The sequence below is a fragment of the Micrasema longulum genome, unplaced genomic scaffold (genome assembly GCF_059751315.1).
Source record: "Micrasema longulum isolate JH-2025_06_02 unplaced genomic scaffold, ASM5975131v1 h1tg000411l, whole genome shotgun sequence".
Taxonomy (NCBI): Eukaryota; Metazoa; Arthropoda; class Insecta; order Trichoptera; family Brachycentridae; genus Micrasema; species Micrasema longulum.
The window spans coordinates 413,002-433,662 of record NW_028277611.1 but is presented as its reverse complement, the minus strand read 5'-3'; the positions used below and the strand labels follow the sequence as shown (position 1 = coordinate 433,662).

Sequence of the window (20,661 nt, the reverse complement as noted above, 5' to 3'; positions counted from 1 at the left end):
GTGCACGTATGCATGTTGAGAAAAACATTATCTACAAACAAAGGAAAGGGGTGGTTTGTTGGTTTGGACATGAAAATCGAGTGGATAGCGATAGAACGGCAGACAATGCGAATGTTGATGAATGAATGCAGAAAAATAAAGAAAGACCTAGAAAGTTAACTACCGTTACAGTGCTCTATGCATCATTGGGTGCCAATGAGGAACTTTGGCCCTACTGGAAATTGGATACAAATAATGTTTTCTTGCGCGCGGTAAAAATTAGAGCATTCAATTGTACGGTAAAGTTTCTTGAAAATGTTTGAAAAAATAATAAAAAAAAATTCTATGAAAACTTACTAATTTGAACGACGTCACTAGTCCATATGAATCGACCAATGATAAGAGGGCTGTAAAAGATATCCGGTTTACTTACCGTGAACGGATCAATCGACAGAACAGGCCAAGAATAAGCGGAAGAGAACCTTTGACGTCACATGCGGAGTTATTTCAGAAATACAAAACTTTAAAAAATTAAGGCGCTGATAATACTATATACAAAAATTTAAAAATATTTTTTTGGCTTAGTTTAATAGTCTAAATATTTTTTATTTTTTTTAATCCGCAAGGTAAAAATCAAGAATGTAAATTTCACTACCAGCGGAGCAAAAATCCGATTCTGCGTGTACATGTAAAAAAATCAGGGCTTCTGTTTGATTTAAAAATACAATTATAATTGTTTTTTTATTTATTTTAAAACTTGTATTTGAGAAACACGGTAAAATGTTTAAATTTAACACGGTAAAATCTATCGAATTAAATTTAAACATACTTTAAGTGGGTAGTTAGAGTAGTTAGTGCAAAAACTATCATACAAATGGTTCGATGGATGAGGCCTTTTTTGGATTTTTTAAGCATGCAACAGCTGACATTACCTGCCATGACAGTTCGACTAATTATTTTTCTATACTGTGCCTGTAGTTTTTCACAAATCCAACGAATTACGAATATATACCAATCCACAAAGGTTTATACCTGTCATGTTGATTGGTCCAAAATTTAAAAAAGGTTAATGTCAATGTAAAAAGTTAAAGGTTTGAGTTTGGTTTGAATCTTAAATTCGAATAGAATTTATTAAGAGAGTAAAAAATCTACGGCAGATATTCTTATCAAAAACTTAACATACTTTAAATTATTATTAAAATATTTATTTTCTTAAATTAGTGCCAAAAATGAATACTTCTGTAGTATAACTGTAATGAACAGTAGAGGTGATATGATATAATTAATTTGATATTTTAGGTAAATTTATTTTAATTATACAGAGTTACCCTTTACATTCAGTATAATTTAATTCCAACACAATTTAGATTTAATATAAGATTTAGAAAGAGTAAAATAAGGGAGTGGCTATTCGATCAAGACCTTTTATATTTATGGACATACATAACGATGTGTTCTTATATAAGTAAATGTGTATTTTATGTGTTGATGTAATATTTACTTAACAAATTAATCGAATACTTGAAGTCTTACTGTTTTTACATTAACATTATAATTTATTATGGAAATAAAAAAAATATTATAATTAAACTAACGATTTTTTAATTAAGAAAAAATAACTGGTTTCGTTTTTTAAAAATGATAATGAAGAGCACTAAGCCATTTGTTTAAACAGCTTAAATTAATTTTTTGAACAGACAATATCAAACATAAATCATAATTATTATGTAAGAACAATGTAACAGTCAATCAAAATCATTATAAAAATAAATATTTTATATGCAGATAAACTCGGTTTCGATGGAGTTATTTTTACAGAAAAACGAATCATCTGAATTGAGTTTGATTTTATTAAAAAGTTAGCTGTTTTAACTTTCATCGAGAAGTGTAATAAATATTGCAACCTATGACTCAAGTATTTGTAATAATTAAAGAAAATATTCTAGAGTGCTTTTTGAAGCGTATAAATAAAGAATTTAATTATGATATAAATTATTCTATGATTTCATCTCTTTAGATTCAAAATCCAGCTGTGGCACATACTTATCTACTCATAATGCTATGATATATCAATCATTAAACTATTGAGTTATATATTTACTAGAGAAAAATGATATATGAGTTTAAATTTATATCGCTACAAATTGTTATAATACTTACAGTAAAGGTAGATTAAAAGTCATTTTAGCCTAATAAATATTCGAGAAATAAAGTTTTCATGATTGTGAAATGTTAAAAATAGAATAATAATATTAATCTAGATATTTTATATTATAAAACTGAAAATAACAGTGAGTTTTTGTTTGTCCGTCACAGGAAGTCCTACGAAACGGAAAGTCGCAGCGAAGTGAAATTTGAACACGTCATTCTATGTACGGTGCTATTTTTGAGCCAATTTTCTCTCGGCTTTGGTATAGTTTCGAACTTTTTAACGGTAAGTCGTGGCGACATGAAATATTAGGCCCGGTTCAGACGCGGCGGAAACCGTGTGGCCTCGACTGCGCGGTTTGAACCGCGAATACTTGAAATACACTATATTCAGACACGTTGAAAACCGCGCGGTTACAAGTAAATAAGAAACGCAGCGGTTACAAATCCAACACTTTCCACCGTGTCTAAACTATTCCTTAAAATAACATTTCTAGATCAGCCGTGCTCTTTTCAAGTCAAATTTTACTCGATCTTCTTCAGTATAAAACTGATATTTTCAACGTTAGGTAAGTTGAAGCGATATGGAATTTAAATTCAACATTTGAAATACTATTTCTTAGTTAACTGAATTATTTTTACCTTAAATTCACCCGGCGCTATCTAGTAAATTTGATCATCTTCTAAACGGTAAGTCGTAGTGATGTGAAATTAAAAAAAAAAAGGAAAATGTGACTTTTGGATCAATCGTGTTATTTTCAAGTCAGTTTTTTGTCGCCCTTCTTCTGAAAAAAAGCTAATTGACGGTAGATCATTGCGACATAAAATTTGGAAAGCACATTAAATGCCATTTTTAGAACAATCGTTCTGTTTTTAACACATTATTTTTTCGGCTTAAAAATTTAAGCTCATGAACAAAACCTGCTAGAAATTCTAAATTTACAAGAAATATTTAAATTATAATCTGTAGATCTTCCGTGCTGTTTTCAAACAAAAAATTCGGCCTTTGGTAAAAAAATAAATAACAAACTCACTAACGACGAAATGCGCGAGGCGCGACGTGAAATTTACTCACAACACACAGCTTTTTATGTCAATTTTTTTTTTGACAAGCCAATTTTTTTCGAGTTTTTTAGGTAAAGAATGAAACCTTTTATCAATAAATCGCAACAGGGTGAAATTTAAAAATTGACCTTTGTTTTAAGATAAAATTACATAGCAAGGTATGTACAAAATTAACACCATAGTACAATATTTCTCATAATCAACAAAATTGATTTTAACTCGACAAAAGCTGAGTAACAATTCTTGTAACTAATAAAGTCATAGTTGTAAATGGTAAAGACATAGTAATTAATAATAAAGTCATAGTAATTACTAATAAAGTCATAGTGATTACGAATATAGACATAGTTATTACTGATAAAATTACAGTTGTTAATGCTAGAGTGACAGTCACTTATGATATAGGAATTGTTAGGGCTTCCAAACCGGTTGAATTCAAAACTAACATTATTTTAATTTGCAAGTTTTTAAAATTATTTTTGAATGTTGCTTATTTTGTTTTAATAACAACAAACATAAAGTAACATAAAAGTAAAATATAAAATACTGAATTTAATTTGTTCACATACTAACTTTGATTCGCCTATACATTATATATTATTTTATATCAATGTCCAAAATGTGCAGAATAGTTAATGTGTCAAACAATTAATTTTGAGATAGATCTTCCAGCTTTTCGTAGATCTCTTTGCAACTAAAACAGTGTGCTTGAAGATAGATTACCATGGGTTAAGTCGAAATCTTGTGTTGATCGTGCTTTTAAATAGATTATACATGTTTATGGTTATTTTATTGCCCTTTTTTGTCTTTGATGCATAGTATAATGTTCTTTTGTTTCAGTTTCTTATGCATTTGTTTCTTCATATAACTGTTGTAATTGGCTTTGGCCGAATAAATAATACAAAAAATACTTAAATCAGGGAAAATTGATAAACAGGTGAGACTAACATACTAAAAAAAGTATATTTTACAAACCTGGGTGTTTTGTGCAGTAATTGTGGCCGTATGACCTGTTATGGTGTAAAAATAATTACTTGAGTACAATAGTTGGCTAGTGGACTGTATCTATAAAGTATTTTAAAGATAGTTATTTGAGAAGTAAATGAAACGGAAAATAATCAAGTAACGGAAAAAGAAAAATGCGTGGTGGTATTTTTTTCTACTAGATTAAGTACTTTTATCGGTTTCTTAGTTTAAAAAAATCAAACCGGTATTAAAATTAAGCGGTAATTGGAAGCCCTAGGAATACTCATTAAATTGAAAGGATTTATGATATTATAGACAGTGATGTTTGAGCTTAATTCACTTCACACAATGTTTTGATTTACAGGTATTCGTCAATCTGTTCAAAGTCATCGTCCGGGGGTGACGGCCCCGATACTGAGAGTATCGGTAAGCCAAAGTGGTGGGTGACTTCAGCGGGGGTGGTTTCCTCCCCTTTGGAAAGCCTTTCCATAGAGCCTTCTTCCATCGTTGTCAGTGGGATGTTATCTGCTGATCTGTAACATAATGGAAAACAAAATAAATATCATAAAAACTTTAATTAGATTTTTTCAAATACATTATTACAATTCGGTCTCAAATCAACGCGAAAAACTAATTAAGTTCATCCTGTTATTCAAAAATTATTAAAACCTTATCCATTTTTACACACAAATAATGGATTTAGGAAAATATCATCACAAAAAAGAATTTTTTTGTTATTTTACGTAAATACAAAACAGAATGTTTGAAAAATATATTACTTATTTTTAAAATAAGTCATTTGTGGTAAAATAACAAGATTAGATTGAAGTTTTTTGTCGTTTGATATTACCCCTATTATTGCAACATATAGTTTTGTAAAATTAAAATCTTTTTTTCGGTTTCTTTTCTTGTATTTGACGGGAATCGTACCCACGGCTTTTTTATAGTTGGCCATCTAATTAACTATGCCAAGGCGAGATTAAAGTCATATGCTCTACCAAGTAAGCTATTCGGGTAATCGATAACAGATAATCGTCTTTAATAACTTAAGATAACTGATAACAAACAATATTTCATAAGATAAATCAAAATCTGGGTGAAGAAAACTATGACAGAAGAAATAAAAAACAAATTGATTTGACTGTCAAAATTCACTTATAGCCGTCCTTAGAACTCCTCTCAAATTCCTTTAGTATATTATAGGACGGGTGCGCGTGAGTTGATTTGAGGTTAAATGAGAAAGATGGATTACAATAGAAGTTATTTATTAAACAGTATCACACTAGTTACATCCTATTATTGTGTACAGAACGAATTTCCAATAGCGAACACTGGCGGGGAGCTGGTGGCCGGGCGACACGAAATGCCAAGATGAAATGTGAATGTTCTTCCGATGCATGACGTTTAATACCTTGTCCGAGCTGACGTTGCAGTGAATTACGCGTTGCGGGTATGTCCTCAACAGTATGAAAAATTTCATAGAGCATAATTTAATTTAATTAAATAATTTTATAATAATACTATTCTATCAAAAATCGTAAATAAATCAAATCCATTTAAGGAATAAATTTAATGTTCTATCAACATATTATTTATTATTTTATTTTAATATAATTAAGGATTTTTGATGTGTATAAATAGTTTTAAGATATTTATTTATTTATTTATTATATATATACGGCCTAAGCCAATTACAACAGTTACATAAAGAAACATTAATGCAAGAAACTGAACGAAAAGAACATAAAACTATTTGGCAAAGACAAACAAGGGCAAAACAATAATTATATCCAATATATTAAAAAAAACGAAAGACCAAAAACTTTGAGCTAAACCATGCCAATCCAACTTCATCCCACACTGTTTGGTCGCGAAGAGATCTACGAAAAGCCGGAAGATCTATCCCAAAAAATTCCAAGTCGTGTGATGAATTGACTAATCTACACATTCTGGACATTGGGGCATAGAAACCAAAGTTGCTCTTAGAAGATTTTATAAATAGCAGATTTTGACTTCTGGTGACACGGTTGGGAACATGAAAAGAAATTGATTGTAGCAAAGATGGGACATCACTTAAAGCATTAAGTATTTTGAAAATGCATATAAGGTCCATCTCAGTTCTACGTCTCTCCAATGAAGACAGATTAAGAGATTGCTCTATTTCAAAATAAAAATAATTACCCCTTTGTAATCCGAGCAACCATGCCACTTTTCTTAGAAAACGGAACACCGTCCAACAGGACAGACTCGATATGGTCAATATGAGTCCTGTAGTATGGATACCAAATAGGAGAAGCGTATTCTATATGTAAATAATAGAGGTGTTTAATTTATTTTTAAATTAAAAAAAATAAATATATTAATAAATTTCATAAAAGGTAAATGTTTTTTTAAAATTCTGTACATATCAATTTTTACACAAAAGAGACTAACTCTTGTGCTTGGAGAGTGACTTACACTGTTGTAGTTGTTTATTTATAAGAATTTTAAAAACGAGTACATGAGAAAAAAAAAACATAGGATATATAAAGAAAAAACATAAAACAATAATACATTCATATTAATAAAAATTAAATGTAGTTTTTACACGTGTTCAAAAAACTTCTTTAGATTTACTTAAAATTTATTTATTGATTTTTAATACTTTTTATTTCATTGGGGTTAATTTATATTTATTTATTTTAGTTTCATATATTTATCTTCTTTTGCATTGGTCGTCCTTTAGGTGTTCTATTATAAATAAAATAATACAGTCTGTCTTTGAATGAATTCTGAATAATTAATCCATTCAATCATAAATATTTCGTCAAGCAGTATTTACATTGGAAAGACAGATTTAATTTTCCATTAAAGTCTCGGAGTTTAATTTCCCGAGTTACATCCGTTCCTTTGAGAAATCTTAATATTTAAATGTACAATCGCTTCGATGACACACTAAATTAAATTAAATATTGAAATATTCGTTGATTCATACATAATTTATTCACATACACTTATTGAGCTTTCTTCATTCCTTAGATACAACGACAGAAATTCAAATTAGATTTTTTAAAAAAAGCATTTTTGTTTATGTAAACATAAAATAAAGTAATTCTCAAAAATACATTTCAAAACTATAATGAAATGAGGAAACAAAACCTGATAGTGAGTTTTTTACAATTCATTGAAAATGGCCTCCAAAATTGAAATATTTGGGTATATTATAAGAATGGAAATATTTATTTTTTTTAATAAAAAAAACCCTTATAATGGCATAGCAAAAAAATATTTTTATCACATTTAATGGTTGAAAGGGCTTCGGAATCTCAAACAAAAATATTTTTTTTGTGTTAATCAAAGTTTTTTATAAATAATTGTGAATGAACAGTTTGGAATGAAAATATGGTTAAGCAGTTTTAACTCTTGTATGGCTGGGGTGTAACACGAGTCTACATGGGATAAAAGACTTGATTTACCTAATTGATTTAAAAAAAAATCAAGTTGTATTTTTTGCAATCTTCAAATGAATATTTTCTCATTGGATTGAGAAAAAATGATTTGTATAAATTTGCTGGATTTGAATACAAAAAATATTTATTCTTACTATGCGAAGAATAATAAAATTATTCGAATGAAAGTGATCCAAATATGTTTTATTGTACAAGAAAAAGCACGAGTATAGAACTTAAAACAAGGAAGACAGAGACGCTGTTCTGTGGCCGGTGTTTGTGTGAAAGAGACACAAACAAAGTAAGAAATTCGTTCTATCAGTCAGTTATTGGCAGTAAGCGGGAGTGCACGTTAGTTACCGGCGTATTTATATTTTATTTTTAATTGATTTTGCTATAACAGGCCTAAGAAAATTTAATTTTCACAAATTGTGAAAAAGGAATTATTTAACGGTATGTCTCTATGTTTTTATTTCAAATGTCTGAACTTAAGAATAATATACCTCTTTTGCTTGAGGTAACATGATGTTACATCACCGCGAGTAAAGGATTTTTTTTTTTACCACAGCTCAAGAGCTAACTGAATGCTGTTTTACTAGTGTTTTAGCTCATGAGAACAAAAAAACATATGTATCCTTTAGGATACATTGCCAAGAAATGTTTGGAAAGAACAATTGTACGGACGCATAGACAAGGAATGAAAAAATCCAAAATCTAATATAATTTTGGAAAAAAATTGGACTTTTGATGTTTTTAGAACGAGGTCTTTAAATGCGTTAGAACTCTCATTTTGAATGTTGATTTACTACAATCAAATATATCTATTGTGTTGAAATTTACGTTCTAACTTTCAATTACGTAAGTGACGGGATAATTATCCTGCTTTTAATTTTTATGACTGTCGGTAAATAGAACAAAAAGTGAGTCGTGTGACGATTTTTGTCAAGAATTTATATTCCATAGGATTTAGGACACAGGTAAAAGTTAAATTCAAGACTTACGTACAAAACATTCTTAAGAAATATTTCTTTACACATTTCTACCTTTGAAAGACTCCAAGAAAATGATTTCAGATATTTTTTATAACTCGACAGGCTTAAGAAAAAAATACCTGAATCTGACTGAGGGATACTAAACGAAGGGTGCAGGATATAAATGATGGATGTCAATTTTTGTGTTTGAAACTCATAATGATAAACTGGTGCTGCAAAACCAATTAAAAGTAAAAACAATTTTCCGTTTACTTCTACATTAAAGTTTACTGCTACCTACCTATGTATTTCCACTGTCCACAAGGATAATTACGATCTTACGACTTTATGTAAAATAATAAAACCAATGTTTGATACCCCTGATCTACTGAAATTGATTTCATTCTATGTACCACCTAGATTAAGCAGAACATCTACAATATTTTATTGACAAAATTCTCGAACGGTAGCTCAATATAACTCACCTATTGTTAGATTACAGAATACCGGGAATGAATATGCATCACATTTTGATATATTTAGTTTATCTCTGCCTAACTTAAAAAATAAAGTGACCAACATATTTTTATCAAAAAGAGCAAATCATCTTCAGAAGATTGGGTTGGAATAGTTATAATTTGATTAATGAATGTATTTTGTTATTGTATAATTTCTTTAAAATGTATATATGTATTTCAAGTAATTAATAATGTGTACAGTACGAGTATATTAATATTTCTTACTCGATTTTTTAAAAATATTTTTATTTTTAAGCACTCTTTATACCACATATATGTAAATAAATAAATAAATAATTAGTATGTACAATCTTAAAATTATTAATAAAAAAGGGATAAGAAGGTAAGTTGCGCACGGATTCAGGATCACGTGGATCAGGCCAGAAAATTGTTTTCAGTGTTTTTATTTGAAAGTTTAGTGTTAAATATGCAGTTATGAATAACGTTTTTTTTTTTTTTTTTGCACCACAACAGGCCAGGAGGCCCAATTACAGCGGTGAATTACATCACAGAACACCCAGGCTTGAGAAAAATCATATTTTTTAATATTTGTGTTCTCACCGGGAATCGAACCCGAAACCTTCCGTCTGTGAGTCAAGCGTCTTGACCACTACACCACGGAGGCCGCCTTTATTATGCTTTAAGTTATATAAAATTATTCAAAAAGTTAAAAAAAAAAATACATACATTGTAAAAGAATAAATAACTAGATAAATGGCATCTGACGGCATTTAACATGATGTCAGTTAACATCAGTTCATATTTATGTTTAATAAAATTTGGCATAAAGGCTCTACTTTCTAAAATAATTGAACAAGAAAAAAAAGCAGACAGGGAATAGCGGGTCACAGATAGTTAAATATTAAAAATTAAGAGATTATTAAGGTTAACCCGATCACACCTTAAAAAAAATTGCTAAACAATGGATCATGTAAAGATATGTTTTTGATTTTTTTAGCTAAATTGCTAGCAAAATATGTCACCATTTGTTTTTTGTACTAAAGTATTTGTATTGTGTATTTTTTATATCTGTGAATGCGTATATTTGTGTATCCAAGTATGGGTGTATTTAAACAAATATGTTGTGTATGGACATGTGTGTGTGCATGTATGAATCAGCATGAATATATAATTCTATTCATAAATTCGTGCTGCCACGTTGAACTGATTAAACCAGCACAGGCTAGGCCTATGTGGGACTTAAAAAAATATATTGTTCTATTATTATTCACATGTACTGTTAACCTATGTAATTATAAGAGAAAAAAATTCAATAAACATTAAAAAAAATATGTATATGAATGAAAACTATTTTAGATTATATAAAACAGTAAAGGCTATAACATTAAGCAGTCTATCTCACCTTTAAATAAACTTATATATTTTATTGATACGTAAGTTTATTTAAAGGTCCAAGAGGTTTGAAAACTTAAAATCGTAAAACTCATTTTTTTGACATTCATCGTTTATATCCTGTACCCTTCATACAGAAAACTGAAAGGGGTAGAAAAATAATGCTATGAAATCATTCACACAAGAACAATTTTGCCGATCTGTTGAGTGAATAATATTTTCAGCATCAGACTTGAAACATATGGTTTAAATTATCTCAAGTTTTTCTGAATACGCGTTTTTAGAATAAAATTGCATTAATTACCTTTGTTTCCACCCGTCCCTTCACCGATCCTTATAGCACCTACCTAATCATCAAGATAAAAGATTCATAAAAATAGAACAATTGAATTTAGAAAAAAAAAACGCAATTTTTACTTAAAAACACATTGAAAAGAATTCTTGGAATAGTCGCGCGTTGTTATGAACGTTATAATAAATCGTTAAATAGTGACCTTCCATCATTCAGTGCACCAATATTGAAAAAACACCCTCATTGCATTAAAGGTAGGTCCATTTTCGTGCTCCTTTCCTTTATTCAAATACTCAAACTTTTTACAAAATTGAATGATATTCGTTTTACATTATACAGTCAGGTTTTTATTAACAATGCGTGTCCAGGCGGATTAAGAATACGGTTCTGTGTGTGAAATAGAACCAGAATCCTGGTCGAGAGCTTTCGACTTTATGGCTGCTCTTAGATAAAACGTTCAAACAAGGAAATCGAGTGGAGATACGTGGTTGGTGCGTTTGCATACCATGCTTAGGGTCCCGGGTTCGATTCCTTAAAAGGTCGATATGAAAAGTTGCATTTAATGGTGCTTCTACACTGCAGTATTTCATGTTCCTGGACTGGTACCTGACGTAGTCGATAATGTTCATACGAGTTATATTTTACAATAATACATATTTATTTACATTTGTACAGCGGTGTATTAAATTCTCGTTTATATTCACAAAAGAAATATGCTTCTACCTAGATAATAGTATTTAAATACAAACTTGTTTTGTGTTTTTTACGTTGCATTATACAAATATGTATATCGCGTGACCGTATACATTTCGAGCCTTTTAGTGCCAGAATTACCGAAGATTCATACTTACGTTTAACATAAAAAGTTTACGCGGAACCTTCCCAAACAATGGAATACGTAAAGCATAGCCTTAACTTCCTTAATAATATATGTTCACCGGGTCATTGTGTATTTTATGAACAGAAAATCCTTTTTTATAATAATTTATATTCTTATGTTTACAAAGTCGCGAGCGTGTAAATATTTAGGTATCTTTTGAAAAGCCTCATTTTGTGTCAAGGTGGATCAACGATACAATTGTTTTAAAAAAAATAGAACCCTGGGCGAGAGTTTCCGACCTGACTTCTCTCAGGGAAAATTCTCGGGGTCCAGGGTTCGATTTTTGGGATAAAAGGACGTGAAATATTAGTTTGAAAGGTTCACTGAAATTTATGTTGTTAAATTTATAATTTATATGTAACGGTCAAGGGGCTTCGAAATGTTGCTAGGGCTGAGAAACGCCACTTTGCATAACACCAGCAACACTACTGTGGATTTTTTAAAGCTGGCGCGTTCGCAATACTTACACAAACACATTGCGTAGTATCTGTGAATAAGCTCATGGTACGACATCGCACGGAATACGCATTATGAAAATAATCTCTGTCTCTCAGACGCTCTTATGAGCTTGACATAGATAACTATTGCTTTTTTAGTTGCTAACGATATGGTAATAAAATACATATATACACAGGATACTTCTGCGTTCGTCTGAATTTCGCTGCGATTCTTAATAGTAAAAATATAATAATATGTATCTGTATTAAAAATAAAATAATATGTATCTGTATTAAAAATATAATATGTATCTGTATTAATAATTTGTATCTGTATTTAGCTATGGATAAGAAACGCTGGTTAATAAATATAAATTTTCATTTAATCAAAGCATGTATAGGTCGATTATCTAGTGCTGGCGCTTTCGCAAAACTTACACAAAAACATTTTTAGTATACAGAATACTGATTTTAAAAATCTTGATGAAATAAAATGTTAAATATCAAATGTTTTTGAAAACCTCTTTTGGATTAGAGCGAAAAAAAACAAACAATCACTTAAGGGAAATGTCATATATTTGTTGGTTTTTAAGCAAACATGTTTTTTATTCAATATTTAGTGATCATTCTACTAATAATTAAGACAGTGTAACTAAAATGCACAGTAAAAATTTTATTGGAGAAAATATGTATACACACTTATTAATAAACAATAAAGATAGCACATTTGTTAAAATGTAATAAAACCTTTTTTTAATTCAACATCCTGTAGATTTTAAATGTGTTTGTGTGAGTTTTTCGAACACGACAGCTTAAGTTAAACAACCAGTACCTTCAAGTACGACTCTAGCGTCCGCGCCGTCAATCTCAGGCAATGTGACCTGTGCGTAGGAGTGTAGTTCGTAGCAGACACTAGAGAGGGCATCGCCGAATCTTCGGCGCCACGAAATTGAAACCAAACAGTTAAAAGACGGAAAAGCCCTACAGAAAAACCCAATTCCTTATGGTCGCAAGATTTTTTTTTCTAACCAAACAGTTTGAAAAAAATGGGTTTTTCGGAATTGGCTTTTTTTTAAAAAATTTTAATATGTGAGTTGTATTATTCTTTCACCTGGCTTGTTATGAACAAGGTTTATATTTACTTCAAAGGGATAGTTATTTATTTGTTAACTTAAAAAAAAAAAATATTCTATCAACTTTACTTCAATGAAAAACTTTGTTTAGTTATTTAGTTGATGTATCATGTAAGGATCGGATGGGAGGTTTCAGCTGTGGCCTGTTTTAGGAGCCTCTTTGCATTCGCTCTAGTGACGAGGAAACCACAGAAAACTCGTCAAGAGAAGGCGGACTGTTGTAATTCGTCAACAGATCTTCCGATCCACTTGAAGAGTGTTCGGCATTTAGTGTCCTGCTATCATTGATACCTTTTATTGCCTTTACTATATCTATCATGTATAATGTTACCTCTTTTGACAAGTCCTTATGACTAATTACTACATGAACATCGTGTAAATTTTCATTTAGACTTCTGCATCGCGCCTCCAGTTGCATTCTCTGCAGATTAAAAAAGGGGTAATGCATCAATAGATGGGAGACATCTAGGAGAGTAACATCATCGCATGGGCAAGTGTTGATCTCAGATATCTTGAATCTGTATCTGATCACAAATCCGCCATGTCCTGTCAGGATTTGTGTAAGTTTCGTATCCTTCACGCTGCAGTTACCTGAGTTCAAAAGCATGGTAAATAGATGGAAAAAACATTTTTGTTATCTTTCCTGTGGGTTCTGCTGAATAGCGATCATTCCAGAGCTGTAAAATTGGCTGGTTAAGTTACCATTTTCGACACCGCTTAGCGTTCACAATATTATATGTTTCATTTTTATTTTACGCAACACTCACGGAGCACAACCCGCAACGAGGCATTATTTTACATTCTTAATTTTATGCTCCTAGTTACAGCAATATTTGGTATCCAAATAATATGCATATTATATATTATATTATCTATTGATTTGTTTCTTTTTTGGGTGACACCATGTGTGTCGGATTTGTTCCGACGTTTCGGCTACCATTGCAGGAGCCATCTTCAGGGTAAACTGAGGGTCACTCAGAACGTCGAAATGTCGGAACAAATCCAACACACGGTGGTTACGCGTGAATGTTTACTGCCATTTAAATGAAATAAAAATACAATATTACAACTAAATACAATTTTTTACATTAATCAAATACATATATTTACATGAACATTTCCCATTACGTAAAAGAAATAAACGATTCTTGTGTAAATAATGGGGAGTGACGTCTTACAATAGATTATTTTATTTTAATCAATAATATTTTTAGAAAAACATAAATAAATTACAAAAAAGATATAAACAATGTTTTCAATCAGTGTTACATAAAGAAGAATTGTAAATGTAATTTTTTACTTCTTTTTTAAATATATTGTATTCCTGACTGTACTTTTTATTATCTTTGTTCATTTCATTAAAGAAAAATATTCCTCTGTAAGTATAATGATGTTGTGCAGTGGTTGTTTTTAATTAAGTAATTAAGATATTACCACCTGTTCTAGGTCGCGTACTTACGTTTTGAGACCTAGAAATACTACTATTTATTTTATCTTTGTGTATTTGAAGCAAAAAATTCTTTTTATATAGCAATTTTATATCCAAAACCTTAATTTTTTAAAATAATTGAACAGTGAGAAAAGTAGACGGTATATGTTTTGGTTGTCGGCTTTTTCTTGAGAAGTAGGAACCTGAGCAGCCTGGCAGTACCTACCGCATTGCAACAATTCACAGATTCCATTTTTAAATAAAACTGACAGCTGTATTTTTTCTTCAAACAAATGATGTCTTCTGTGATCCGCACTATAAACTAACAAAAACAAATAATATTCCTACCGCTATCTTGCCATATAAAGTTACCGCTAAAGTGTCAGCATTATTATCATCACCGCATCCAATATCCCAAAAAGACTGATGCACAAAGTTGTGCCACAAAGCAGAATAAGAAATAACCTAACATTCACATCATTCCCGCAATAATATCTGGTGAAGCAAGGGGGAACACTTCAACACAGGTAAGTCGATTTCCATTGTATATTAAGTGGCAGTAAACGTTCTTAAAAACGTGTGTGTTGGCTGACCTTGTTGGACCATCTTGGATCTGTTCATACGCTCTCTAAGCTATCGAGGAATTAACTTTTGCGCCTCTCTCTCGCGTCACGACACGGTATCCCCCAAAAAAGAAACAAATTGATAACAGCGACCGTAAAAACCTTTGCACCTATATTATTATCTATGTTTTAAAATCGGTAAATTTTATATTACAAAAAGTAAAAGAGATAGGTATTTTTATTGATAATGTTTTCAGGTCGGACGCTAATATCAATTAATAGTTATAAATTTATTAATATTCTTTTTCGTAATTAAAACTTTTAGAAGCACGAGTATAATATCGATTTCTAATTAAATAAAATGGTATCAATAACTTAATAACTAAGCGATAATAATGAATGATTATTATGAAATTTGGCAAAAATAATAGGAAAATTGAAAGGAAGATTTCAGAAGCTTCGTTAATTGCTTTTACTCTCGGAATTTGTAATAAATTCATTACCGGTTAGTTGTAGAATAAACAAAAGTATCCGTTTCTCGTGGTGTAGTGGTACGCGCGTTTAGCATGTATTTTGTAATGTTTATAAACGGTATTTTTGCCGCAATATTAGTGGCTCTGAATACTAGACAGTCTTAAGTGGAATATAGATCACCTAACGCTTAAAATGATAAGCGGTGTCAGACAATTTAGGTAAGTAAGTATTAGAACATTGTTTTTCTGTCACTCTTTCGCAAACGCCTCGCCGAGACTGCGCAAAAAATACAATTGCACGTCGGACTGTGCAATGATTTGTACTATGATTTGTGATCCGCCATTCACGAAATCATTTGCCACCGGCTAGGCTACAACGCTAGAACATGACAGGTTTTAAGGGGCTCGAAGTTTATTACACGAATCATATAAATACATTTTAAAAGACAATTGCACGTCGGACTGTGCAATGATTTGTACTATGATTTGTGATCCGCCATTCACGAAATTATTTGCCACCGGCTAGGCTACAATGCTAGAACATGACAGGTTTTAAGGGGCTCGAAGTTTATTACACGAATCATATAAATACATTTTAAAAGACAATTGCACGTCGGACTGTGCAATGATTTGTACTATGATTTGTGATCCGCCATTCACGAAATCATTTGCCACCGGCTAGGCTACAACGCTAGACATGACCGGTTTTAAGGGGCTCGAAGTTTATTACAAGAATCATATAAATTAATTAAAGAGAAAAGAAATACAAACATCGGTCCTTTCAATATATGAATTTAATAGCACAAGATTGATACATTTGTTTTGGAAATTAAATTTCTACTTCATTCCAGAATTCATTTAAAAATACTAATTCAACCATATTTGGTTGAAAATACAGTATATTACTGATATGACCAAAATCTCGCATGAATAAAAATGAAAAAATGACGACGCGTTGAAATCGGTGTCTTGAAAAATGTCATCTTGTAAATGATCTGGAGTGTTCCATTTGTATCATGGTCATGGGTCATCTAAGTCATGGGTTATCTAGGCTGGTATTCCGAACGCAATTATAGTGCGGTATGGGGCGTTTTACATACTAAATATGCGTTAAAGCGCGCTGTAAATGCGTTCGGAATACCAGCCCTGGTTGGATTTGTCATCAGATTTAGTAATTGAGGCTCCCGTTTAAAAGCCATGACCTCATCGCATCGTCCAGAAAAATTCTCAAAACATACCCATATTTTGAACCGCGTGACAGTTTCCTGATGCGTTTCATTCCCAGTTAATATCCATTTGTTTGCTTTTTTTATTAGGTGAAATAATACATTCATGGATTACATTATAATCTTGACTCCTGATCCTGAGTTTATAATCGCTTTGAAGTGATCACTTTTTATCACAGAAGCCTGTTTAAATTAAACATAAAAACTGTTTTAAATGTTAATTTAGAAAGGTACGCGGAATAAATTTTTGGCGTCATTTATTGGTTTGATTCGATCATATGACGTTAAAATGAAAAGTTGTTATCACAAACCGAGGTAGATAGAGATAGTATAGAAGTTAAGTCTCGGTGTGTACCAATGAAGATAGCATTTATAATCGCAGCCCTGGGATTTGATTATGACGGGAAGATAAAGACGTCATACCTTGACGGTATAGTTGAAGATAAATTTCCTTTTGCGATTTTAAAGATATACTACCGACCCCCCACCATCAAGTTTTGGGTAGGTACATCGATATGAAACAAGGGAAAGCGTACGTCACGGTACACATATCTACGCTCTAAAATGACATAGCATCAGTATGACGTCATAGTTGAAGATAAAAGTCTCCCGACCGACTATAGAGGTACACTTCCTATAACCCCACATCAAGTTTTGATGTAAGTACATCGGTTTATACCGATGGGTCTATAACCCCTCGATACGTTTATCTACGCATCAAAAGTGTAAAAATTTTTGTTCCACCCAGCAATTTTTCCTTTAATTGTGATTTATTGAAATTTTTAATCGTTTTGAGGTTGGCACTTTTTTTTTTAAAAGCCTTTTAAAAATATGAGAGAAAAATAGGTTAATTTTGAAGTCGAATTAAATTCCGACATAACTGTCACTTAAATAAAACGAACGCCTAGATGCGAAAATCATGTCGCTAGGTTCTGTTCTATTAACATATAGGAGTATCTAGGCGTAAGGGAGTTACCAGTGTAAAAAATAAATTTAGTTATTATATTTTTTCCATCTGTTTTACTATCTTTCCGAGTGTATGTATCGAGACGATCGAATCGATCGGTAGATATAAACAGACGATCGTTAAGCGTACCGTCTAGGTGATTTCTAAAAGTCATTCAAAATTCATGTTCAAGCGAGCATTTTTTGCTTGAATTGGGATTTATTGGAGTTTATAATCGCTTTGAAGTGAACACTTTTTATTACAGAAGCCTATTTTAAATATAAATGAGAACTATTTAAAATGTTAATGACGTAAGGAACGCGGACTAATTGTTTGCGGTCATTACATTGGCTTGTTTTGATCATATGATTTCGGTATAACAAGTAGGTAGAACATACCGAGATAAGATACAGTATACCGTCTCCGATATATACATATGAAAATAGCGTTCATAATCGAGGCACAGGTTCTTAAAGTACCGTGCTATTAGGTAGGGGGCGAGCGCTTTAGCATCCTCAGGTTTAACAAACAATGATGCAGCTTCTCTAGCTAATATAAGCATCACATTCTCATAAAACGTGCATAAATGTTTTATCATCTTCTCTGCATAATCTTTATCAGAAGTTTCGGAAAGGTTTATTCTAGGAAGTGTATAGGGATAACCCTCACATGGTTTTGGTTACGTTTAATAAGTTACTTAGGTACGTCACAATGTTTATTGGTAAGTACAAGATTCCATCCTCGAGGAATTATCGAGATTGAAATATACTCTGTTTTTTTCATAATTCTATAAAATAAAAAAATATTAAATCAGAAATCCAAATCTGAAACCACCTAGAACTTTCGGGATGCATATAACTTCATTTTACTCATGTAAATTTTGCGACGGCTTTTCCCAAACTTTAATCATTTTTGTTCGTTTCTTAATTAACATTGAAGATTATTGAAAAAAAAATTTATAGACCACTTGGAAAAAACAAATTTCAAGCCAAGCTTGGATGTTACGTACTTCTGATCATTAAAAAGTTAGAAATAGTTTTGGTCAATACGCCAGCTGGTAAACTAAGTACATTACTAGAAAATAAAATACTTTTTAACGTTATTAGTATTACTTACTTTAAATCGTTGTTATATAATGTTGATTCAAAATATTTCATTTCAATAAATAATATTAATAATTTCTAATTATTATTATTTTTTATTTTTTTAATCATTTTTTATACTCAGAGAACTAAAGATATTTCTCGATTTCCCCCCATTGCATAAAGAAATAAAATTTACTTTAGATACAGAAACTTAAAAAATATAAATTTCTCGACTTATCCTTAACAATAAATAAAATGATTTTGATATTTACTGTAAACCAACATATTTTTTACGCGCACAATTATTATTTATAATCCCTTAAAACATTCCATTTTCAATGAACATTCGACATTTTTTTTTTTAAGGAAAAATAATTATCGGCGTAACTTTAATTTACCAAATATTTTAATTTTGGTTACCATTTTCAGCGAGTTGTTAATAACTCACAATTAGAAAATGGAAATCAGGTTGGGGTAGAGTGGTTTTCGAACCTCGGACCTCTGACCCGTGAGTCCGCAACACTAGCCACGGTACCACAACCCCATTCAAATTCTATGATACATAAGTTATTTATCGATATTTCATTATCTGATGGGTAATATTTTTTTAATGAACATAAAACAAATAAAACAGAGCTCATAATAATGGATAAAGTACGAACATAATCGATAAAATATCAAATCAAACGAAAAAAATCATAGTTGTAATGAAATATTCATATTTTACTCGCCTAGAAAATAAAACTAACCAGATTATTGATGGAGACGGATTCTAGTTATAAATGACAGTTAAAATATTCAGTTGTTTTAAAGCAAAACTTAATCTAATTTTAATTACACTACGAATTAATTATTTATCTCTCTGAATCAATTATACAATACGCTATAACTTCCTGAGTGTTATAAAGTGAAACTTATATTATTTTATACAAAATTTGCAAAATTCTATGATCAAATTATTGCTACATAAAAATGTATGCCACCAGATACACAATATTTCATTATCATTGATTTATAAATCTGTAAATAAATTAGCAGTTAGGGCTGTACTTTGGAACAACTTACATAATTTGTCAGCATGCATCGCACTCTGAATATAAACACAGGTTGGTACACGATTATAACACCAGGTTTACTAGTATGGAAGGGCTAGCTGTTTCGAGATATTGTAATAAATATGGCAAAAGGACACTGCAATACAGTATACATAAAATATTTATTATGTTACCAGACAATATTAAAAATACTGAGTTAACTACAGAAGTGAGACGCATGCTCAAATTATGGCTAATGGAAAAATGTTTTTGGCATTAATTAGAGTTTTTTAATTTTAGATAATGTAAAAAAATATGGTACAATATGTCATGTTTTTCAAGTAAAATTATCATAAATGTAGGTTCAGAATGAATAATCGAAGCAATTTATAAGAACCTGCTGACGAATTCAGTAGGACTTTAATTTTAAGACTATTGTGTAAATATTTTTAGTGTTTCAATTACATTTAAAAAAAAACATTTGTATGAATTATCCAAATATTTCGATTTATGAGCCAGCTATTTGGGCTTTCCAGCCGGTGAAAAAATAAAAACGTAAGTAGAAACTATTCACTAAAATGTTACGCAGTGTAAAGTAATTAAATTAGATAGCGATAGATCATTAGCCATAATAAATGCTCAGATTTCCCTATTACCTTCTAAATGTTCTCCATCTCAGGTCCTCAGGTGTAATATAATATCCTTTTTGATAAACAATGTGAACTGATATTTTAA

The 20,661-nt window shown here is 30.8% G+C and overlaps 1 protein-coding gene across 2 annotated transcripts in view; it reads right to left on the bottom strand.

The window, feature by feature from the left end:
• Positions 1-3,244: 3,244 nt before the first annotated feature.
• Positions 3,245-20,661, bottom strand: part of LOC148281767 (fibronectin type III domain-containing protein 4) — a 340,574-nt gene continuing 323,157 nt past the window's right edge. For both annotated transcript variants that reach the window (XM_088226139.1, XM_088226140.1), the window contains exon 9: positions 3,245-4,691. In XM_088226139.1, the coding sequence (XP_088082265.1) occupies positions 4,517-4,691 (175 nt within the window). In that variant the 3' untranslated portion in view covers positions 3,245-4,516. The remainder of the gene's footprint in view (positions 4,692-20,661) is intronic.